Genomic DNA, 22,399 nt, shown 5'->3' with positions numbered 1-22,399 from the left:
TGGACTGCAGAGTCGCTCACAGCAGGCACTCAGCTCCCCACCTTCCCCCTCGCCTGCCCGACGCCGAGGCTGGAGTAGCGACGGCCCCTTTAAGGGTCTCCATTTTAGGCGCTGCCCTGCACCAAGATGGCGCTCCGGCCTTCGCGGCACCGCCCCTCCCGCGCCTCGTTGCCCCACCGCACAAAGATGGCGGCGCGGTCGTGTCGTCATGCCCATTCCCGAGATGGCGGCGCCCTCACTCGCTGCTCCTGGCGGCGGGCCGGGCTGGTGGCGGCCATGCCGGGCGGGTGAGGTCAGTTCCGGGGTGGGGCCGCTGCGGTGCGGTGCGGGGCGAACAAAAGGAGCCGGCGTGAGAGCGGGCGGGGGCCGAGGTGGCAGGTGGGTACCGGCGATAGGGGACTGCGGCCCGGTTGCCGCCGCGCAACCTGCGGTGGCTCGAGGAGGAGCGGGCGGGGCTCTGGGGACGTGTCACGGGGTGGGGCGGCCGAGAAGGGACGGGACCGCACCGCGCCCCGCGGTACGCAGGTTTGGGGTTGGGGTCCGGCGCGGCGGGCAGGTGGGGTCTGAGCGCCAGGCGCCCCCCGCGCAGCGCCCGGGCGGATAGGGAGGATTTGCTGACTAATGGGGCAGGGATTCCTTCCTCCGGGTCCCCCTGGCAGGCGGCGGGGCGAGCCGGGACGGGCGGCGAGCCGAGGCTGGGGGCTGGCGGGTCCCGCCCGTGTCCGTGAGGCCAGGCAGAGCCGTTCTGTGTGTGCTGAGTGTCCCCTCCGGGGACTCTGCGCCGGTCTCCGGCGGCGGTGCGGCGTACGGTCACCCGTGGGGTTATTTATATCCCGCCAGGGACGCCTTTGTGCACGCTCGGGGGGCGGCGTGGCTGGCAGGGGGCCTGGGGCTGTGTACGGCGGCCCCGAGGTGCTCGGGTTTGGGCCGAGGCCGCTGCCTGGGAGGAGCGGGGGGGAAGGTCAGGGAGTCCTCTCCCCGGCTTGTCGCAGCCGGGCACGGCTCACGCCGGGGAGCTTTGGTGGCACCGGCGTCGCTCCAGAATCCGCCAGCGAGACGAGACCTTCGGGAGCAGGACAAACCTAACCCTGAGCCTTTTCACCAGTGCGGGCTAGGTTGTGCCCAGCGACGTCTCTTCGTTTTCGCCTTTCCATGTTTGTGACCGGAGGCTTCCCTCAGGTCTGCTCCCTCACTTCCCATGGCCCTGCTGACGTGCAGGAGCCAAACCAAACTCCTGCTGATTCTTGTCGACAGTGCTGAACTTTTGGCACTTCAAGAAGATCCCTGTTGGCAAACGTGTTGGGAGGGGAGAGCTGCTTGGTTCCAGAGTGCTTAGGAACGTGAGCTGCACTCCTGGTAGTAACAGCCAAAGAAGGAACAATTGTGCTGTTCAGACAGGGGTAGCCAAACCATTAACCTCTTTTCCACTCTAAAGGAGCTTGTTCTTCCAGGAGGTTCGTTTGGCTCTGCCAGGCTGGGATTGGTGATGTTTACTGTTCAGCATTGGCTCTGTGTCTGCAGGAGCTGCTCTTAGGCACTTTCTGTTGGAACAGCAGATGTTGGAGACTGCTTCCTCCTGAATTTTTATTTAGCTCTTAGTTGTTCCCACCTGTTGGTATCAGGGTGCCTCCTCCTGCTTCCCAGTGAGCCTCTGAGCTGTTCCTCTGTGAGCCTCTGTCCTTCACCAGCTGTTGCCCTGTGGGGTGCCCTGTGAGCTGCCCCTCTCTGATGCTCTTTGTCTCCCCTCAGGGCAGCTGCTCCCATGGCGTGTGGGGAATGCGACTCTTCAGCACCTGTTCGGCACCCAGCGCGCAGGAGCTGCAGCCCCTTCCAGCACACAGCACTGGAGTGCAGATAGCAGAACCCAGCTGCAGGGTAAGGGCTCCAGGCCAGCTGCCAAGCAAAGCCAGAGGAATTAGCAGGAGGTTCCTTAAAGGTGGCTGTGGAGCACAGGGTGGTGAGGAGTGGGAGGGAAGGTGGTTGATCAGAGGTTATGATATGGGGAGAGTGGTGGTGTCCTGCTTGAATTGAGCCCTGAGTCAGCCTGGAGATAATACAAACAAACTGAGCATTGTCCAGAGTAGCCTCTAACTGTTGTCCATTCACACATTCATCAGCTCCTGGCCACACAAGCCCTGGCCCCAGCAGTAAATACCTGAAGGCTGGCCAGTAAGTGGTGTGGTGGCTGCTGCCTGAGGGAAACCAGCGGGGAAGTGGCAGGAGCTGCCCAGCTTGGAGGTGCTCCCGTGGGTGATGTTTGTGTGCTATGGCCACCTCCTAGGCAGAGCCCTGGCAAGTCACCTGCGTGGGTGGCAGTGAGGCAACGACAGAAACCAGTTGCAAGAAACTCCCAGTCCCTGGGTTCCTGAGGAGGAGCAGCGAGAGGTGCTGCAGAGCTCTCTGTTGGCTTTGGGGTGGGGAACGCTGCCCAGCTCGGCAGTGTCCTGAGCAGTGAGGTGTGCAGAGTGCTGCCTCCAGGAGTCAGGAGTCCCCGAGCCTTGTTTGAAGCCCTGGCTGGTGTCTTGGCAGCTCTCTGCTGCATTTGTTGTGCTGCTGGTGCTTGGGAAGCTCAGCTTGGTTTGTGCACAAAGACTTCCTCAAGGCTTGCCAGGAGCCTGTGTCTGACATTTGCAGGGCCTGCAGCCCTGTGGTCCTGCCTGAGAGCTGACTACACTCCAGTGCCTGCTGTAGGCCTCCAGGCAGAGGCTGTGGCCCTCTGATGCATTTTGATGCTTTTCAATAAGCAGTGGGGGTCAGATGTGTGAACAGTTCTGCTGCTGTGTGACTGGAGCAGGCTTAGTGAGCTCTCTGTGTGGTTCCTCCATGTTCTGAAGAAGGATTTTGTTCAGTAGAGAGCTTCAAGGGGAGTGGAGCTCACTGCTGGTGTTGAGCTGAGCCTTACTGGGGTCTAGCAAAGCAGAGGTGCAAGGTCAGGTGAGTGGTGGGGCAGAGAGGAGGGTTGTGGGGGTGGGTGGATGCATGGCTGCTGTTCTGGTCATTTGTTCAGCTGCAGTGTAGGGAGCCTCCTTGGGGCAGTTTTTCATTTTAGAGAGCCTCAGTTCAGGCTTTGCAGGCTGGCTCTGGTTAGGCAGCTCCCAGGCTGCAGGTCCTGCATGCTTCCAGGCAACCTCTTCCTTACCCTGCTGATCTGCTGCATGCATTTTGTGCTGCAGCTTGCACTGCAGGTCATGCAACTGGACTGTGCATGACCTCCTGCTGCTGTGAGTCTGCATTTGAAGCTAAAAGCATTCAGTCATGGTCTGCTCTCAAAGAAGTGCTGCCTTGTGACTGAGCATTGTTCAAATCTGCTATAAAATTACCTTGGCAGGTCACAAAGCTGCTCCTGGGACAGATCTGAAGCTGCTGCTGCAGCCCCAGCCTGCCTCTGCTGGGCTGCTCCACAGGCTCTGCTTTACAGCCTTGGCTTTGTCAGCTGCTGGTGAGGAAGGGTTAGGTGGTCCCAAGGTAATCTGCAGTGTTCTGAGCTGGGGGTGCTGAGGCAAGGCTCACAGGGTGTGGTGAATGTGCTGGGTCCTCTCCTTTCCCCAGACTGGGGCTTGATCTTGCTGTGCTGGTAGCTGATGTTCTGCTTTATTTGCTTTGTTCTCATCTGCAGCTTCTTTCATCATTGCTGGCTTGGAAGCAGCTGTGGCACACCCATGGATCTGTGCATGTTGTGGCAGTCTGTCAGCAATCAGCAAACGTTATCCCTGCCTGAAAGTTTTTACTCACTCTGGGTCTCTGCTTGTTAGAGCTCTGCTTTCTGCCCTGATTGTCTCTAGTTGATTACCTTCCCTGTGGCTCTTCCTAGTGCTGGGGTGAAATGCTGGTAGCCTTCAGCTGCTGTTGCTGTCTGCCCTGAGCAGTTACCACAGGATGAATCCAACCCCCTGCCCCAGGCACTGCAGAAGTGTTCCCTGGTGGCACAAGGCAGTGGCACTTTCCCAGGCAAGTTCTGCTGCCCTGGCCTTGAAGCATCTTTGTCTGTGGCAAGGAGCAGATGACTCTGGATGGGGAGCCTGTGGCCATTCAGTGTTTGTAGGCTGGTACAGACCTTCCCCTCTGGTCTGCATCAGGGGTGCAGCTCATCTGACAGTGTCCACAGCTGTGTGACACCACCAAAGGCCCTGCTGCAGCTGGCAGTGGTGCTGGCAGCTTCAGGCTGCCCAGAATGCTGCCAGATGTGGCAGGCCAAGCCAGGGTTCTGCATGGGTAGCTGTGATAGTGCAGGGTCCTGCCCTGAGCCTGCTGCTGTGGCAGGCAGGAGCTGCTGCACTGGTGCTTGGTGCCAGCCCTGATAAACTCCAGCTGCATTGCTCTATCTCAGAGGCCATCCTGGCCCACGGGGGATTTGTCAGTGCAGAAGGGCCTGGAGTGGGGATGATGGTTGCTTGGTCATAGCTTTGGTGCTGGCTTCACTGCTCTGTGTTTCTAAAGAGCAGAGAACAAAATCTCATGAGTTGTTCCATCTTCTGCCTTGGAGCTCTGCAGGGGATCCTGTGGCTGCCCTTGTGCTGGGAAGGTGTCCTGAGGTGTGCCTCAAAGCAGCTCTGTTTCAGTCTCCTTTCTTTGCTTTTGATTCTAGGCCAAATCCCCTGCCCCTTTTCTGACCAGCAGAGCTCTGCACTTCCTGCTCTTAGCACAAAGGGCTCTGTCATGCCCTTCTGAGAGCTTTCAGGTGGAAGCATGCTGGGCAGGGAAGCTCTGCTCTGGTGAAACTGATTGCAGCATGTTGCAGCTTGTCACCAGTCAGGGCTGTATCTGGGCAGGGGAAGGGTTTCCCTTCTCTACCTCTGATGCTGGCAGCACTTGAAGAGCCCCCTCCTGCCCTGGGCTTCTGAGGGGTGAGGAGCTGCCAGCACTGCTTGGCTCTTGCTCTCCACAATCTTAGGAGATCCACTGACAATTGAGAACCTGTACAGTGGGCACTGTGGAGCTGTGCCCCAGGGCTGCCTCCCCTGGCAGCACAGCACTGATGGTGAGGAGAACCTCTCTGCTTTCAGGGAGCTCCTGCAAGTGAGGGGTGGAAGCTGCAACTCTTGTTGTGAGCTCTGCAGTCCTGCTCTGCCAGGAGCTCCCCTGAAAGCAGAGGAAGGGGGAGCAGAGAGGAGGAGGCAATGTGAGGATGGATCAGGAATTCAGCAGCTGCTGAGCCAAGCTGCCAGTGGCACAGAGCAGTGCTGCTGTTCCTGCTGACCCTGTCCCTAACTGGCTCTGGCCAGCAGTCCAGGCAGGACTCTGGAGCACTGCTCAGCCAGTGGCTGTCAGTCCATCTCCACTCCTTTAGCTTAGCTGGTTCTGGACAGGGACCTGTCCACACCAAGGGGTGTTTGCTGCTCTCTGGGGTTTGTTCCTGTTCTGGCCTTTGTCAGCCTTTGTGCAGTGAGGTGCAGGCTGCTGTCTGTCACCCAGCTGTGTTGGATCCTGTTCCTGATGGGCTGTGCTGTTCAGGTGTGGTGTGCTCAGTGTCTCTGCTCTTTCCTCTCAGGTGTGCCCAGTCAAACACAGGATTAGTCCCTGGTGGTGCTTATGCAGCCTGGGTAGGGTTGGCAGCCTAGTTGTGTAAGTCTGGAAGTTTCTGCAGCTGAGTGCTGCACTGTGAGCAGATCACCTGCTCTGAGCCCCAATTTCATGTGCAGGAGCTCAGAGCCCTCTCCAGGCCTGCTATGAGACCCAGCACTGACTGTCCCTGCCCATGACCCCTGTGTGCTGTGCTCAGCCTTCTGGGAGGCTGCAGGGCTGAAGTGACTGAGCAAGGGAAGCTTCTTCACAGCAAAGCTCTCTGCTGGCAAGGCACACTGGGGTCCAGCTTCTGGAGGCAGCAGAAGCCTGAGAGCTCTGCAGGCTGCCTGCTGCTGTAGAGCTTGGTCTGGCCTTGGTCACTAGGGAGGAGGTTTTACTTTGGGCCAGCTGTCTGTGCAGGGCTTGTCCCTGTGCCAGAGGAAGGTCCTGTAGGTAGATATCTGTTCTGCTGCCTGTGTGCTCGTTGGGAGGGTCCCTTCCAGCAGTGAAACTGCCTGCTCTGATCCAGAGGGGAGAGTGTTGCAACAGGAGCTGCTCTGGGGTGATTGCAAAACGGAGCCCACGAGATGCAAAAGGCATTTTGCGTCCTGCTGCAGGACTCTCTGAGGTCCAGGAGTGGATTGCAGACATGGGAGGTCTGGGTGGGGAGGGAGGTGACTTTCCCACCTTCTCTGTCAAGGTTCTGATGGTGCTGAGAGTCAGGTTAGGTAAGGCCTGGCAAGCTCCAGCTTCTGCAGAGGTAGCCTCTTGGTTTATTGGTGTCCTTCTGGGACCTGGGTAGGGTCTGCAGTGGTGCCAGGAGCATGAGGCCCTTGCTGTGCCTGTCCTTTCCCTCCAGTGACCCTGACATTGTTACTGGGAGGCAGGAGATTTCCTGCTCCACCCTGCCGGGCTTTGATTGCTGACACTGAGCTGTGCTGAGCTGTCCTGGGACACTCAGGTTGTGGCTGTGGGGGCAGAGAGCTGCCCCAGGGAGCTGCAGGCAGGGCTGGGGAGCTGCTGAGCTGCCTGATTGCTGCTTTCCTTCCTGGCTATCAAAGTCTTCTGGAGAAGAAACTGGGCACTGCCTGTCCTGGGCACAGCTTGAAGCCAGCCTGGAAGTGCCTTGGCCAGGAGACCACAACTCCTGGAGACATCTTCCAGTTTCCACAGGCCTGCTGTGGGTAACCAGGAAAGGCTGACAGGACCTGCAGGAACCTCCAAGGTGAAGCACTGAGGGAGGAGGAGGCTGGGCAGGAGAAGGGAAGGCTGTTGGTGGGTTTGTGGGGAGGGGAAGGGCTGAAGCCATTAGGGTTTATTTCTTCCTTGGGGTGAGGCAGGAGGAGCAAGGAGAGGTTTCAGCAGGGAGCACTTTGGGCTTTCTGTGGCTTGTGGTAGAATGTGCTCAGGCTTTCATCTGGAAGCCTGAGCCCCAAGGCCTCTGCTTCCCAGAACCTTTTGATTTCCTTTGTGCCACTCAAATCCCAGCTGAGATGAGCTCTGGGTGGGAGTGGCTGGTCAGGGAAGTGAACTCCTTTTAAGTGTCTCCCTCTTCCTCTGCTGCTGAAGTCAAGGGGGCCCAGAGCAGCTGCTGCAGGATTTCAGCCAGTAACTGACCTTGGAGAAATAATGGAAAGGGAGGAAGACAGAGCTAGAGAGCAGGAAAAATGGAGCTGCCAGGCAGCTTTGTGCTCCTGCCCAGCTTGCTTTGCCACTGGGATGTTGAGTCCCATCAAGCTCCAGGGACCATAACTGTGTTGGGAGGAAGCCCTCTGCCTTCCCTTTGTGGTTTGAGAACTCCACAGGTGCAGCTTTGTCCTTTCCCAGTAGCAGACTGCTGCCAGCTGTGCCCTGTGTCTGGATGTTGTCACTGTGACTCCTCAGCGCTGGCATCAGATGCCAAGGGACAGCAGTGAACGCCCACAGCCTGCTCTGTCCTATGAGCTCACTGTAGTTTGAAGGTGCCAGGCTGAAGGTGCCAGTGCTGATGGTTGGTGACAGCTCCTCTGGGGGGGGACAGCAGCAAGTTCCCCAGCCCCTGGAGACTGCTGGCAGCTTCGCTCACTTGTGCCCAGGTGACCTGAGGCTGACCCTGGGCTAATCCCAGTCCTGCCCTGCCAGCTCCCCATGAGCATCATGAATCCCTGTGAGGAGCAGCCCAGCCAGGGTGCCCTGTGACTGTGCTGTGTGCCCTGCAGGGGCACCATGATCCCTGTGAGGAGGTGCCCTGTGCCGGGGCAGGGTGCCCTGGGGCAGGGTGCCCTGTGCCCATGCCATCTCCCCCGCAGGGGCACCATGATCCCGGTGACGGAGCTGCGCTACTTCGCTGACACGCAGCCTGCCTACCGCATCCTCAAGCCCTGGTGGGATGTCTTCACCGACTACATCTCCATCGTCATGCTGATGATCGCCGTCTTCGGGGGCACACTGCAGGTCACCCAGGACAAGATGATCTGCCTGCCCTGCAAGTGGGTGACCAAGGACTCCTGCAATGAGTCGGTCAGGGGCTGGGCAGCCCCGGAGCGCCCCTACCACAACTCCAGCCCGGCTGAGGCAGGGCCCACCGGGATCCGCTACGAGCTGGACCGGCACCAGTACAACTATGTGGATGCGGTGTGCTACGAGAACCGCCTGCACTGGTTCGCCAAGTACTTCCCCTACCTGGTGCTGCTGCACACCCTCATCTTCCTGGCCTGCAGCAACTTCTGGTTCAAGTTCCCCAGGACCAGTTCCAAGCTGGAGCACTTTGTGTCGATCCTGCTCAAGTGCTTCGACTCGCCGTGGACGACGAGGGCCTTGTCCGAGACGGTGGTGGAGGAGAGCGACACCAAGCCTGCCTTTGGCAAGATGAACGGCTCCATGGACAAGAAGTCCTCCACGGTCAGCGAGGACGTGGAGGCCACCGTGCCCATGCTGCAGAGGACCAAGTCTCGGCTGGAGCAGGGCATCGTTGACCGCTCCGAGACTGGCGTGCTGGACAAGAAGGAGGGCGAGCAGGCCAAGGCCCTCTTCGAGAAGGTGAAGAAGTTCCGCACGCACGTGGAGGAGGGGGACATTGTGTACCGGCTCTACATGAGGCAGACCATCATCAAGGTGATCAAGTTCATCCTCATCATCTGCTACACCGTCTACTACGTCAACAACATCACCTTCGATGTGGACTGCAAGGTGGACATTGAAAGCCTGACTGGGTACCGCATGTACCGCTGCGCGCACCCCCTGGCCACACTCTTCAAGATCCTGGCCTCCTTCTACATCAGCCTGGTGATATTCTATGGCCTGATCTGCATGTACACGCTCTGGTGGATGCTGCGGCGCTCGCTCAAGAAGTACTCCTTCGAGTCCATCCGCGAGGAGAGCAGCTACAGCGACATCCCCGACGTGAAGAATGACTTTGCCTTCATGCTGCACCTCATCGACCAGTACGATCCCCTCTACTCCAAGCGCTTCGCTGTCTTCCTCTCCGAGGTGAGCGAGAACAAGCTGCGCCAGCTCAACCTCAACAACGAGTGGACGCTGGAGAAGCTGCGCCAGAGGATCACCAAGAACTCCCAGGACAAGCTGGAGTTGCATCTCTTCATGCTCAGCGGCATCCCTGACACTGTCTTCGACCTGATCGAGCTGGAGGTGCTGAAGCTGGAGCTCATCCCTGATGTCACCATCCCGCCCAGCATCGCCCAGCTCACCAGCCTCAAGGAGCTGTGGCTCTACCACACGGCTGCCAAGATCGAGGCTCCGGCCCTGGCCTTCCTGAGGGAGAACCTCAAGTCCCTGCACATCAAGTTCACGGACATCAAGGAGATCCCTCTGTGGATTTACAGCCTGAAGACCCTGGAGGAGCTTCACCTGACAGGGAACCTGAGTGCTGAGAACAACCGGTACATCGTGATCGACGGGCTGAGGGAGCTGAAGAGGCTGAAGGTGCTGAGGCTGAAGAGCAACCTCACCAAGCTGCCCCAGGTGGTGACGGATGTGGGCGTACACCTCCAGAAGCTCTCCATCAACAACGAGGGCACCAAGCTGATCGTCCTCAACAGCCTGAAGAAAATGGTCAACCTGACGGAGCTGGAGCTGATCCGCTGCGACCTGGAGCGCATCCCACACTCCATCTTCAGCCTCCACAACCTGCAGGAGATAGACCTGAAGGACAACAACCTGAAGACCATCGAGGAGATCATCAGCTTCCAGCACCTGCACCGCCTCACCTGCCTTAAGCTGTGGTACAACCACATTGCCTACATCCCCATGCAGATTGGCAACCTGACCAACCTGGAGCGCCTCTACCTGAACCGCAACAAGATCGAGAAGATCCCCACGCAGCTCTTCTACTGCCGCAAGCTGCGCTACCTGGACCTCAGCCACAACAACCTGACTGCCATCCCCCCTGATGTGGGGCTGCTGCAGAACCTGCAGAACCTGGCTGTGACAGCCAACAGGGTAAGGGGGCCTGGGGCTGGACGTGCCCACAGCACCCCTGGCACTGCCATCCCCATTCATACCCTCCAGCCATAGCTTCTGAGGGCTTTGCCCAGGGCAGAAGGCTGCAGGTGCCTCCAGGCTCCAGTGGCTCTTGTTCTGGAGCATTTCACCTCTGAAGAGCTGTGCTGAGCTGCACCACCTGGTGAGCCTCTGTCACCCTCCTGAGAGGCTTCTTGGCCCTTGCAGTTTACCTCCCAAGGCTGCAGGAGGCTCTCACACAGCACCAGGTTGCAGGTGGTGGCTCCTGGGTGGTTCTTGGAGCATGCAGCAGAACTGTCCCGGAGGCAGGGTCTCCTGGGTCAGGGTTGGGATTGCTGGGGGCAGCTCAGGGGTTTGCAGGGCTCCTGAGGTCCAGCCAGGCTTTGGAGGCAGTGTCTGAAAGCTCAGGTCTGTGCTCTGAAGCAGAAGCTGCTGGCACAGCTGAGCTCTTGGCATCCTCTGTATGTGCCTGGGCAAGGCCACAGCTGCCCTGGGGCTCTGGCAGTCTGGCTGCTCACAGTGAGCAGTGACAGCAAGAAGCACAAGGGCTGACAAGCTGACATTCCCAAGGCCAGGAATGCTCAGGTGTCCTCTTCTAGCAGACAGACATTGGTGGAACTGACTGGTGTGGGCCATGGCAAGCTGCAGGCTGCCCAGGGCTCCCTCCCTGCCCAGTGCTGTCCCTGCAGGAGCTGTGCTGTGTGCAGCAGCCTGTGAGCATTTACTGCAGGCTGCTGGTTGCAGAGGATTCTGCAGGAGCAGCAGCAGTGGCTGAGCTGTCTGGCTGCTCTAGGCTCCTCCTGGCTTCTCTTTAGGCTCCATCTTGTTCAGGACTCTTGCAGCCTGAGCCACGATGTCAGCACACAGCTCAGGCTGTCTGCAAGGACAGACAGCCTCCAAGCTGAGCCCTTGGGTTGTGGGAACAGTGCTGGATTGCTGCCTGCTCTTTGTTAACCCTGGGCTGTGTTGCTTTCCTAGAAGCTCTCTGGGAGGCCTGGACTATTAAAAGCCTTCCTAGAAATGAGCCTTGGTGAATTAGTGACTCATGGATGCAGGAAGGTGGTGGTGGTAAAGCTAGCAGCTGGTGGCTGCATTTTTTGTTTTGGCACTGGCAGAACCCTGAGCCTTGGAGCTGGGAGTCTGCAGTGTGTCAAGGCACCACAGAAAGGATGGAAGAATAGTCCCAGAGGACCTGGAGTGGTACCCACAGAGCCTCTGCTCTGAGTACAGCTGAACTGGGAGTCCTGGCCAAGGACAGTGTAACCCCAGCTGTACTAGGGGCTACTGAGGGCAAAGGAGCTGTGAGCCAGTGGTGCTGTAAAGGGGTTGGGATAGACAGAAGCAAATCCTGGAGGAAAAATGTGACAGTAAAGGCTGGGGGTAGGCTTCTGGTCCTCTAATGCCGTCCCTGGTGATGCCTACCCTTTCAGCCACCATCGCTGGGGCTCTGTTGTAGGGCAGTGGTGTCTGAAGAGTGATGCCCAGGGGCATGGTGCAGTGGTTTGGGAGCAGTCCCTGCAGTGGGCAGCAGGAGCTCAGCCCAGGGCGCTGGTGGAGCCCTGGGGCAGGTGTGGGCTGGCTGGGCTGCCCTGGGCAGGGCCGTGCCAAGCAGGGCAGCTCTGTGCCCTCTGCCTGAGCCTGCCTCTGTGTCTCTGCAGATCGAGAGCCTGCCCCCGGAGCTGTTCCAGTGCAGGAAGCTGCGGACACTGCACCTGGGCAACAATGTGCTGGGGTCGCTGCCGTCGCGCGTGGGGGAGCTGAGCAGCCTGGCGCAGATCGAGCTGCGTGGGAACCGCCTGGAGTGCCTGCCCGTGGAGCTGGGAGACTGCCCCCTGCTCAAGCGCAGTGGGCTGGTGGTGGAGGAGGACCTCTTCAACACCCTGCCCCTCGAGGTCAAGGAGCGGCTCTGGAGGGCCGACAAGGAGCAGGCCTGAAGCCCTGGGCGCAGGGCAGAGCCTCTCAGTAGCCAGAAGGAACCAAAAGGCCCTTCCAGACCCTCCACCCCCACCCCCCTTCCACCCCTCCCCCCCCTCCATCACCACCAGCCTGGCTGAGGAGGCCCTGGATGAAGGGCACTCAGTGAGGGCTTCTTGCCTTGGATGCAGGAGGGGGAAGCCTGGGCTCAGGAGGAGGGTCAGGGCAGGTCAGCTGGCCTGTGACTGGTGGGACTAAGAGGTGTTGCTGTTCTCAGAGCTGGAAGGTGCTGGTGAGAAGAAAATGGCCTTGGACTTGGAGCAGAAACAAAATGTGGGAATTGCTGCATTGCTGCAAGCAGGTCTGGCATGTGCCAGGGACTGAGGCTGGCCAGAGTCCTGTGAACAGAGAGCAAGAGACTCTTGGAACCCCAGGTCCACACACCTGGGACTGTCCCTGCTGGCTCAGATCTGGGTGGTGAGGTGGGCAGGACACAGCTGACTTCAGCTAAATGCTGGCATCAGGGTTTAGGGGAGAAGCTCTTCTCAGCCCTCAGCTTGTGTGCAGGAGCTGCTTTTTTTTCTTTCTTTTTTTTTTTTTTACTTAAGTGTCTTTCCCATTTGCACTCCAAATCTTCTCCTCTGCGCTGGAGAAGGAACCAAACCCCTCCAACTCTGTCTGCTCATTTCAAATTGCACTATTTGACCAGCTCCAGGTGCTGTGTGCTGCTGAGTAGGTCACACAGCATTGCTCCAGCTGCTGTGCTGGAGGCACCAACTGACAGCTCCAGAGCTTTACTCTGTTCTGCAGTGGGGATTTAGGGCTTGTGGGGGAAAGGCCTGGACAAAGGCAGTTGGGCTGTCTGATTGCTCTCCTGGAAGCAGTGAGTTGTTTCGGGATTTGGCTTTTAAAGTGTTTAAGCTATTCCAGTTCCTGGTGCTTTGCCAGCTACCAGAAATGGGCACAAACTGGGCAGTGCTGTGTGTCTGCTGGGGCTGGTGGTGGTAGCCAGGAGGGGCAGTTGGGTTTCCTCTGCACCTTTTGCACTGCCTCATGAAGCTGTTAGATGCTGTGCCCTTGTTTGTCATCAGGGCAGTCTCCAGTGCTGCTTGGTGTTCTTTTCTGTTGTCCTCACTTCAGCAGTTCCTGTGCCAGTGCCAGTTCCTGTGACACCTTGACCTAAGCATGAGACCAATGCTGGCTGAGCTTGGTGCTGGAAAGGAAACCTCTGTCCTCTTTCTTCCCCTTTCCATTCCTTCAGTGTTAAGGAGCAGAGTGAGAATCTGCTGTGGACTGAGCTGCTCAGACCGCTGGGGCACTGCAGGCTTCACTGAAGCAGCTCTGAGCTGTTTGGTGTTGTCTGATCCCAGCCCTCTGCCCTGGCAGAGGCAGATCACTCATCACAGCTCCTGATAATCACCTCCTTGGGTGGGGTGGCCAGTGGGGGCACTGCCATACACCCCAAGCCTCCTCTTGTCCATCAGGAGGAAGAGGAGGCTGAAGGACCTGCAGGTCCTGGCTCTGCATCAGGCCAGCAGCTTGGCTGCGTGGGGAAGTGCTGTGAGCTGAGGAGGCTGGAGGCCTCCTGTGTGTACAGAAGGGGAAGCTGCAGCCATCTCCAGAGCAGCTCGTGGCCAGCTGCCAGCTTGTGCCCTGTTGGGCCAGCCCTGCTGCTCCATGGCTGCTGGGGCACACTGCGACTGTCTTCATCAGCTGTAAGATATGGAACCTATACGCTAAAGATGCTGAACAACCTTCCCTGGGCTCTGGATTCGGTAATGTTCAGATGCTTCAATAAAGCTCCATTGAGACCCAAGAGATCTGCTCCTAGAACTGCTTCTGAGAGCTGCCAGGGCAGTGCTGGGGCTGCCTGGGTTGTGCTCCTCCTGGCACAGGCATTTTGGGTGGGCAGAGGGCAGAAAGCGTTGGGTGGGCTTAATGCTCCTGAGGCAAAGGAAGGTTGGCTTCAGGCTGAGCAGCAGTGGCCCTGCTCTCCTGACAGGTCCTCCTGGTTCTGTTTGGGTTGTGATGGGAACCTTTTTCTTTACCCTGTGCTAAGAGGTGGTGCTGGAGCCTGATGGTTGCTGAGCAGAGCCCTGCACTCTGTTCCATTTTGGCTTTGGTAGGAGTGGAAGGGCAAAGGATTTTCACCTTGCTCACAGGAGCAGAGCTCACCTCTGCCTAGATCATTGCAGCCAAGTGCTCTGGCTTAGCTCTGGCCATGGTCTTAGTTACACTAAAATTGACACAGCTGCCATAGAAGCTTCTACAAGCAGCTCCTGAGAGTGTGCTGCAGGGCTCGTGACCTGCTGTGTCCATAGGTCTGAGCCCATTAGGACAGTGGACACTGGGAGGGAGGGCTCCTGCTCCAGTGAGAGCCCTGCTCCTGATGAAGCTGGGAACAGCCTGGTCCGAGGCCTGCAGGGCACTTGCAAGGTGGCACAGGGCTGCCCTGCTGCTGCTGCAATGTTCTGTGCTCAGTTTGGCTGCCAGGCTTGGGAGCAGCTCCTTTATGGCTGCTGGCCCCTCCCTCCCTCCCATTCTTTGTCTTTCAGCCATGCAGAGATTTTTCTCACCTATGAGCAGGTCACTCTGCACACCTGAGTCACCTCACCTGGGGCAGGGCTGTGGCAATGCTCCCCAGCAAAGCTCTTGCTTCACTTCTCTCTTCTTGTTGCATTTCAATAGGAGACTTTCCCCCCACACTGTGTCCTGCAGCTTCCCTGCTCATGTGCCAGGAGGGTTCTGTCCTGCCTGCCTCTGGCAGCACATGGAGCAGAGCTGGAGCTGCAGAAGGGCACTGTGGGGCCCAGGCCTTCCGCCTTCCATCAGTGCTGGGTTTGTCCAGCTGCAGGAAAGTCTCTGGAATCTCACCTCCAGAATCCTCTCTCGGCTGTGCTGAGTTGCTGCCCTGCAGCAGAGGTGGATGTGTGTGGAGTCACACAAGGAAAGGCTCAGCTCAGGGGCTCTGGAATTCCCCTGCCCTCTGTGCCCTTGGAAGGAATTTTACTGAACAGGGAGGGAAAGCTTCCTGGAAGAGCTGGAATGAGAAGGGGGCTGAGGAGCCTGAGTCACTTGAGAGCTGCTCATGCCTTGGGCATTGCTCACTGCCCTCCTGCGAGCCCTGGGCAGGGCTGTGGCTTGGCGGCTGAGACCGAGACCTGGGCTGACATTGGGGTGACCTTTGGGTGACATTGGATTGAGTGACATTTAGGTGATGATTGGGTGACATTGGAGTGACATTGCAGTGACATTTGGGTGATGTTTGGGAATCCTGCTGCTCATTCTGTGGGGTCTGTTTGGGCAGCTGGGTGACAGCACCTCCAGCTCAGCTTTGGTGTTCTCTGTCAGCCTGTGTGAGGTTGGACACTAAAAGAGAGTGAAAGTTGCCATTTTTCATTTGCATTTCCTTTTCTGGCTACTTTTTCCCAGTTTCCTGCAGGCAGAGGCACTTGGCCCTTCAGGATATCTCTCTGTAGAGGACAGATGTTGGGAATTCCATTGTGCAGTACTGTTGGATTCTTTGACTCATCCCAAGAATCCCCTTGGACTGTGACATTCCTGTATGGACAGGCAAAGAGGAGATGTCCAGCACGGAGCCCTGCTCAGCCACAGCCTGGGGGTGTTCATCACTGCAGCTCTGGTGCAGTGCTGCAGGGTGCAGACCCCAGCTGCTGGGGGCACTCGGAGGGGTTCCCAAGCCCCACACTGCAGCCTCCTCTGGAGGGGGCCTGAAGTGCCCTATTGCCATGGGAATGGAGCCTGCAGCCAGCTCTGCTCACAGATCCCTGCAGTGTCTCCTGCTGCCTGCCCACCCCAGGCACTGCTCCAGCTGCAGCTGCTGCAGGCAGCATCTCAGAGTTTGTGCAGCTCATTTCTTGCTTCTTCTGGCTCTTGCCTTTCTTTGTCCCAGACTGGACCACAGTGGCAGTGCCCCCCTGCAGGGCCAGAGGTGGTGAGCAGGCTGGGGAGGCTTTGGGTGCTGCTTGGCACTGAGGAGTTTTACTGAGATGCTTAGCAGGGCTGAACCGAGGGGAGGACAAAGTGTCCCTTGTCACCCAAGGCAGCCTTTTGGCAGGGCTTTTGCAGCTCTTTGAAGCTGAATGAAAGGAAAGAGGGGAAGAAAACTGGAGCCTGGTGGGTGCCTGCAGGCCATCAGCACAGTGATGGGGAGAGAGCCCAGGGGTGAAGAACTGCTCTGTTTGTGGGGAAAAGACTTTCAGCCCTGATTTTTTTTTTTTTTTTTTTAAGCCTACTGATGGCAAAGCGCTGCCTTTCTGGGCTTTGACTGAAAGGAAGGGCTGCAGGGCTGCCAGCACAGAGCAACCACCATGCCCCAGTGCCTGGCCACAATAGCTCCTGGCAGGTGGCTTAACAGCACTGAGATGCTCCTGGGGCCTCTGCTCTTCCTATTAAACATTCTGTCGCTTGCTGCTGATCATATCACAGACTCCAGGAGAGGTGAGAAGAGATCTAGCTGAGAGTTTTGGCAGGAGTGGAGACTTTGGCTGACTCCAAAGGGTTTCAGCAGCAGCATGGTGCCAGCCTTTGGAAACACTGCTGCTGTGTCCCTGCCTCCTGCACCTTTCACACAGATGTGGGCTGGGCTCTGATGGAGTTTGCCAGAAGTGCAGTGTCCCTGCAGGTCTGGGGCAGAAACTTTGTCTGCAAAAGAGCTCTGGGAGGGGAAGGAAAAGTGGTCAGGTCACTTCCCAGCTTTGTCTGAGGGCTTTCTCCCTTCCTTTTATAAACTTACTGGGGGAGAAGACATTTCCAGAATCAAGATCCTTCTCTTTGACTTGTTTTGGGCATGATGTGGTGGAGATGGCTTTCCTCTTGCTGAAAAGGGCTTTCTAATCCTCAAAATAGAAGCAATTCTGGAGTGGCAAAGAGCTGCTGGACTCCTGAGGAGAGGCTCTGGTGGAAGCTCTACAGCAGGAGGGTTGCATCTCCCTGCTGATGCAATCAGTTGTCCTCTGGTGCTGTTTACACTGCTCAAAACAGTCCAGAGAACAGGAAAGTTGTGGTTTGCTGTTGTGTATGAGCTAAACCAGCTTCTGAAGCCATGGTGTGAGGGCAGTGGAGGTGACTGCTGGGAAAACAGGACTGGGAAGGAGAAGTCCTTGGCATGGTGATGGAGGCAATGCAGAAAGGGCCTGAGGGGTGGCCTGGGGGTGTGTGGGAGTCTCTCCAGGGCTGCTGCCTCCTGCAGAGGATCTTCCCAGGACGGTTTCAAAGCCACGGAGATGTGGTGCTGAGGGATGTGGTTTGGTGATGCCCTGGCAGTGCTGGGGGTACTGGCTGAGTTCTGATCTTGAAAGCGTTTTCCAACCAAGATGATTCCATGGTTCTGCGACTGAGATGAAAGAGCTCTGCAAGAACCTGAGCCACCACTTTAAATTTGTTGCAAAGCTTTCAGACCTTTTCACCCCCTCGGATCTTGTTTCTGTTCCTTATCTGGCTGCTGGCCGCGTTTACAGCTGAGCTGCTCTGGTTTGAGGTCTGGGTTGCTCATTAACCACTTGTGGCTCCTGGCAGTCAGGAAGTGAAACCAGGCTGTGGCTGCGCCCCGGCAGGACGAGCAGCACTGAGAGCCCAACCTCTGCAGCCCCGAGTGCCCCTGGCAGGGTCAGCGCCCGGAGGCTGGGCAGGAGCCCTGCTGCCCGCGGCCGTTACCATCGCTTGCTGGGGAAGGGTCACGTGAAGGGGCGGGCAGCCAGCTCTTGCCTAGCCTGGTGCCGTCCTGCCCGGCTTGGTGCCGTGCTGCTGCTGCCGGGGTCCTGGGAGCGTGCGTCCCGATGGCGGTGGTCACCCAGCAGCAGATCCAAAAGGTGAGGAGCTGCAGCCCAGGGGCAACGGGCAGGGGGGAGCGCCTGGCGCGGGCACTTCTGGGCAGCTGGTGCCCGGCTCCTGCAGAGCTCTGCCCGGCGAACGCTGCGGTGTGAGGACCTAGCCGTGGCCAAGAACTCTTCCGGAGAGTAACTTGGTGCTGTGCAGCTCTTGGAGACCTTGGAGCTGCTCTGGTGTCCTTCTGTCGCTGCTGCGCTGCTCCCGTGGTGAGCTCGGGATCTGTCTGCGGGGATAATCCCTGGCAGTTCTATATCGGGAGCGGCGGTGCCAGGCAAGGGATCATCCTGCAGCAGCCCTGGGACCCTCCGGGGGCTGTTCCCTCGGAGAAGACAACTTCCTACAGCCTGTGCAGAAACCTGGCTGCTGCTGAACTGTGAGCCCCTCTCTGCCAGCCTCACTCAGCTGGCACTCGGGCTGGCTGCCCTGGCCCTGGCACCAGGCTGTGGTTAATAGCTGCTGGTTGCACCTCTTAGCTGAGAGCTCCTTCAGCCACAGAGGCTCTGGGGGTGATGCCTTCTCTGCTTTGTGGGCGGGGGGGGGGTTTGAGGTTTGTTGCTTTTAGCTATATGGAAGTGAAGCCCCTGCGGGAATGGAGCTCTCGGAGCGAGAGGAGAGCCCGGAGCAGGCTGCGGAGCTGGGGCTAGGGCCAGGACGCTTTGCACGTGGAGCTGAGGCACCGCGAAGGGCCGGAGCTGCACTCTTGCCTTGCACTGCCTCCTCCGAGGGCTCTGGGGAGCAGCCTCCCTGTCTCTTGCAGTTCCACGAGGATGGCTTCCTCGTCCTGGAGCAGTTTTTCACGGCAGAGGAGTGTGACCGCATGAGGAGCCAGATCCAGAGCATCGTGGCGGCGATGGAGGTGCCGGCGCACTGCCGCACCCAGTTCTCCACCAAGGAGGACGAACAGCTCCAGGCACAGGTACGGAGGAGGGCAGGGATACCCCCAGGGAGCTGGAGGGAGGACTCGCTCTGGGGGAGCACAGCTGACTGCTGGCTGAAGGCAGCGCTGCCAGGGCTCTGAGCTGCCACAGGAGTGCAGTGAGGTCTTGGCAGAGGCTGAAGGAGGAGGAGGTGCTCCCAGCCCCCCAGCTATCACCCCTGGCAGCCACAAGAAGCTCTCACAGATCACTTGGGACTCATCCTGCAGACAGAAAAGTGATCTTCCAGGTAGTCAGCAGAGGAGCACGGGGGGCAGAGGGGGCCCTGTAGGAGGCTCCTATAGAGCCCCAGTTGGTGCCTAGGCTCCCAGGCTGTGAGCAGCCTCCTGAGCAGGATTTTCATTGCCCGTGTTTTGTTTATGCTGCTGCTTGGTGGGAGAAAGATGCAGGTGAGTCTTGGCATCTTGATCAAAGGTGGGTTGGTGCCTTCAGAAGGAGCTGTCCTCACTGGGCTCTCCTCCCTCGCAGGGGAGCTCAGATTATTTCCTGACCAGTGGAGACAAGATTAGAATCTTCTTTGAGAAAGGAGTTTTGGATGAGAAAGGTAAGGCCTGGCCTGAGCCAGCTACCAGGAGGGGAAGAAGCAAGCTGGGACAGGGCCCAGGGGCCAGGCTCCAGCTCAGGGACAACTCCTGCCCTGCAAACAAACTGAGGTGCTGGGGTTTGTTTGACAGGGAACTTCCTGATTCCCAAGGAGAAATCCATCAGCAAGATTGGCCATGGTATGTTGGAAGGATGAACTCTGAGAGGGGTGGGCAGGGGGAGGTGGTCTTCAGGAGCAGGATTTTTCCAGACCTGCCCACTGTGAAGAGCCTTGGCAAAGGCTGAAGCCTCTGAGCAGAGAAGTGACTGTTTTCTGCTGCTTCCTTGAGCCTCCTGGGGACAACTGCACCAAAGATCACAGCTCTGCCCCCTCTTGCCTGCCTGCCCCTGCAGCCTCCTAGCTCTGGCCTTCTGCATTAAATTCTCCATCCTGCCCTTCAGGCAGCTTCTCCCCATGGCTCTGCAGCTCTGTGCTGCCCCTGGCTCTGCTGTGATTGTTGCCAGCAGAACCCTTCCACGAGGTCTGTCAGCTCTGCATAGGTCAGAGTCACCCAGAGGTGAAGCCCTGGACTTCTGCCCTGCTCTCTTTCCTGTCAGGGATCTGCTCTGGCAGAGCCAGAGCCCAGGGCTGGGCACAGGCAGTACAGATCAGGCTGTGCCCTGTGTCCTGTGCAGTGCTGGCTGGGCTGCCAGTGCCAAAGCTCTGCACAAACCTGCAAGTGTTGTGTCACCTCAGGGTGACAGCCCCCAGGTCTCCAGTCCTGGGCATGATGAAGGTTTCTGCCTGAGGTTGATCTCCCCTGGCTCTCTGCTGCTGGATGTTGGCAGCTGCCAGGCTCTCTGTGCTGCTGAAGCCTTCAGCCTGCCCCTTCCCTTCCCCTCAGCCTTGCATGCTCACGACCCAGTCTTCAAGCAAATCACTCACAGCTCCAAAGTGCAGGTGAGCTCTGGCTGCTCCCCAGTGCTCTGCTCCTCCAGCAGAGGCTTTCAGTCTCCCAAGGACTGGAAACATCTTCAAGTAAAGCTGCTTGGTGGTGCAGTGCCCAGCAAACACCAATCCTGGGGAGTTTTCTTGCAGGAACTGGGCAGAAAACTGGGCCTGGAGAGACCAGTGGTGGTGCAGAGCATGTACATCTTCAAGGTACTCAGGTCACCTCGGGGGCCCTGCTGGGTGGGAGGCTGTGAAGCTCTCCTCACCCCTCACTTTTCTTTCCGTGCAGCAACCTGGCATTGGTGGTGAAGGTGAGGTTTGTGTTCTCTCTGCCATGCTGCAGGTAATGCCCCCTAGGGAAGGAACAGGACCAGGAAAAAGCTCAGAGCCAGACTTGAGCCTCTGAATTTTGTGGTCCAAACCTTCTGAAAAGTGTTAGACAGCAGCCAGTGGTGAGCCAGGAGCTGCTGCCACACCTGGGCACTAGAGCTGACATTTTTCTGTGAGACTCCCGGCATGTGCTGGTGGGGGTGGGCAAGGCAGGAGGTTGGGGGAAGGAGCCAGTTGCCTTTCTGAGTCCATCGAGCATTAACAGACCCCAGCACTTGTCCTGTTGCAGTCACCCCCCACCAGGATGCCACCTTCCTGCACACGGAGCCCCTGGGCAGGGTCCTGGGCTTCTGGATCGCAGTGGAGGATGCGACGCAGGAGAATGGCTGCCTGTGGTTCGTCCCCGGCTCCCACACCGGTGAGGCTCTGCTCTGTGCTGGGAACCTGCCCTGGGCCGGGGGGACGTTCCCTGCCCTGTGGTGCCTGCAGGCGCTGCTGTCTGAGGGCTGCTCTGCACTCTGCGGGGGCTCTTCAGGGCTGTCCTTTGGGCCAGCAAAGATCTTCGAGACCACCGACCCCCAGCATCAACCACCCCCCCTCTCCGAGCTCCTGAGGGCTCACAGGGGCAAGCAGAGCTGCTGCTGCTCTCCCCGATGCTGCTGCTGCTGCTCTCCCCGATGCTGCTGCTGCTGCTCTCCCCGATGCTGCTGCTGCTGCTCTCCCCGATGCTGCTGCTGCTGCTCTCCCCGATGCTGCTGCTGCTGCTCTCCCCGATGCTGCTGCTGCTGCTCTCCCCGATGCTGCTGCTGCTGCTCTCCCCGATGCTGCTGCTGCTGCTCTCCCCGATGCTGATGCTTTCCCCGGCTCTCAGCTGGGGTCTCCCGCAGGATGGTCCGGGCGCCTCCGGGCACCTTGCCCTGCGTACACTTCGTAGGGTCAGAGCCAACCTACGACCACAGCCGGTTCGTGGCCCTGCCCACACGCAAAGGTAAAGCCCAGCCAGGCCCCCGGCTGTGCTACAGGGGAACCAGGGAGCTGGGGCTGGACCTCCCCTCTCCCCAACCCCCTGACACCGCCGGCACAGAGCAGGTCGGGGGCTTCCTTCCCACCAGGGGGTCTCATTCTCATCCACGGGGAAGTTGTCCACAAGAGTGACCTGAACAGCTCCCAGGCCTCTCGCCATGCATTCACCTTCCATGTGATGGAAGCCAAAGGCACCTCCTGGAGCAAGGAGAACTGGTGAGGACATCCCAGCCAGCAGATGCTGCTGTGGGTGCCACAGCTCCTGCGGGCAGCACCCAGCTGGCACCGACTGCACGCCTGGAGAGCTGCAACAGCCTCTGCAGGGCTTTTCCACCTCTCCCTTACTTCCCAGGCTCCAGCCAACTCCTGAGTTGCCCTTTCCATCTCTCTACACTTGAAGAAGTGGTTGGCTCCTGGAGGCAGTAGCTGAGGGATGTCCCTCCCTGATCCTTGCTTTGTGTTCCCTTCACACACAACTCTCAGCTCTCACAACTGAGTTCTCCTAAGGATCCAAGGCACAGCTGAATGCACCTCCTGCCCTAGAAGCTTCTCCTGCAGCATGAGCACAGCCACCCAGCCCCTTGGCTGAGGACCTGTCAGGCTCCAGAACAGACCATTAAAGACCTTTGCACCTTCACTGGGACCAGTGAAGGATTCTCCTTGCAGGTGCTCAGCATTCTGTTCCAGCCCAGAGCCTGCCTGCTGCATTCCCTGGCAGTGCAGGTGTCACATGGAGGTGGCTGCCTGGCTCCTGCCCTCAGCTCTGTCCTGTTTGAATTGTGGTGGTCAAGCCCAGCCCCTCCTGGGCAAGGGGAGCAGGGACTCTGCTGTCACAGTCAGCCTGCCCTGCAAGCTGTGAGCAGAAGTGGCACAGAGCCCTCCACCCACACTGCTGCATTGAGATGAAAAGGAG

The 22,399-nt window shown here is 58.5% G+C and overlaps 2 protein-coding genes across 3 annotated transcripts; both read left to right on the top strand.

Moving 5' to 3' along the window:
* Positions 1-7,797: 7,797 nt before the first annotated feature.
* LRRC8A (leucine rich repeat containing 8 VRAC subunit A) lies at positions 7,798-11,927 on the top strand. Its single transcript, XM_054393332.1, has 2 exons — positions 7,798-9,939; positions 11,619-11,927. Exons 1-2 carry the CDS (start codon positions 7,798-7,800, stop codon positions 11,892-11,894), a joined length of 2,418 nt encoding a protein of 805 aa, XP_054249307.1. The 3' UTR covers positions 11,895-11,927.
* Positions 11,928-17,672: 5,745 nt separating this feature from the next.
* On the top strand, positions 17,673-21,914 carry PHYHD1 (phytanoyl-CoA dioxygenase domain containing 1). 2 transcript variants are annotated; one of them, XM_054393462.1, is made up of 11 exons: positions 17,673-17,705; positions 18,482-18,640; positions 19,128-19,203; positions 19,334-19,381; positions 20,087-20,142; positions 20,281-20,343; positions 20,423-20,444; positions 20,753-20,881; positions 21,335-21,451; positions 21,576-21,702; positions 21,839-21,914. In XM_054393462.1, the coding sequence occupies exons 1-11, from the start codon at positions 17,673-17,675 to the stop codon at positions 21,882-21,884; spliced, it is 876 nt and encodes a 291-aa protein (XP_054249437.1). In that variant the 3' UTR covers positions 21,885-21,914. The 2 variants fall into 2 exon arrangements, with proteins under 2 accessions (XP_054249437.1, XP_054249438.1); XM_054393463.1 differs by lacking the exon at positions 20,281-20,343.
* The last annotated feature ends 485 nt before the right edge of the window (positions 21,915-22,399 follow it).

Source organism: Indicator indicator, chromosome 28, assembly GCF_027791375.1.
Source record: "Indicator indicator isolate 239-I01 chromosome 28, UM_Iind_1.1, whole genome shotgun sequence".
Taxonomy (NCBI): domain Eukaryota; kingdom Metazoa; phylum Chordata; class Aves; order Piciformes; family Indicatoridae; genus Indicator; species Indicator indicator.
This window is presented reverse-complemented; position numbering and strand designations above follow the sequence as displayed.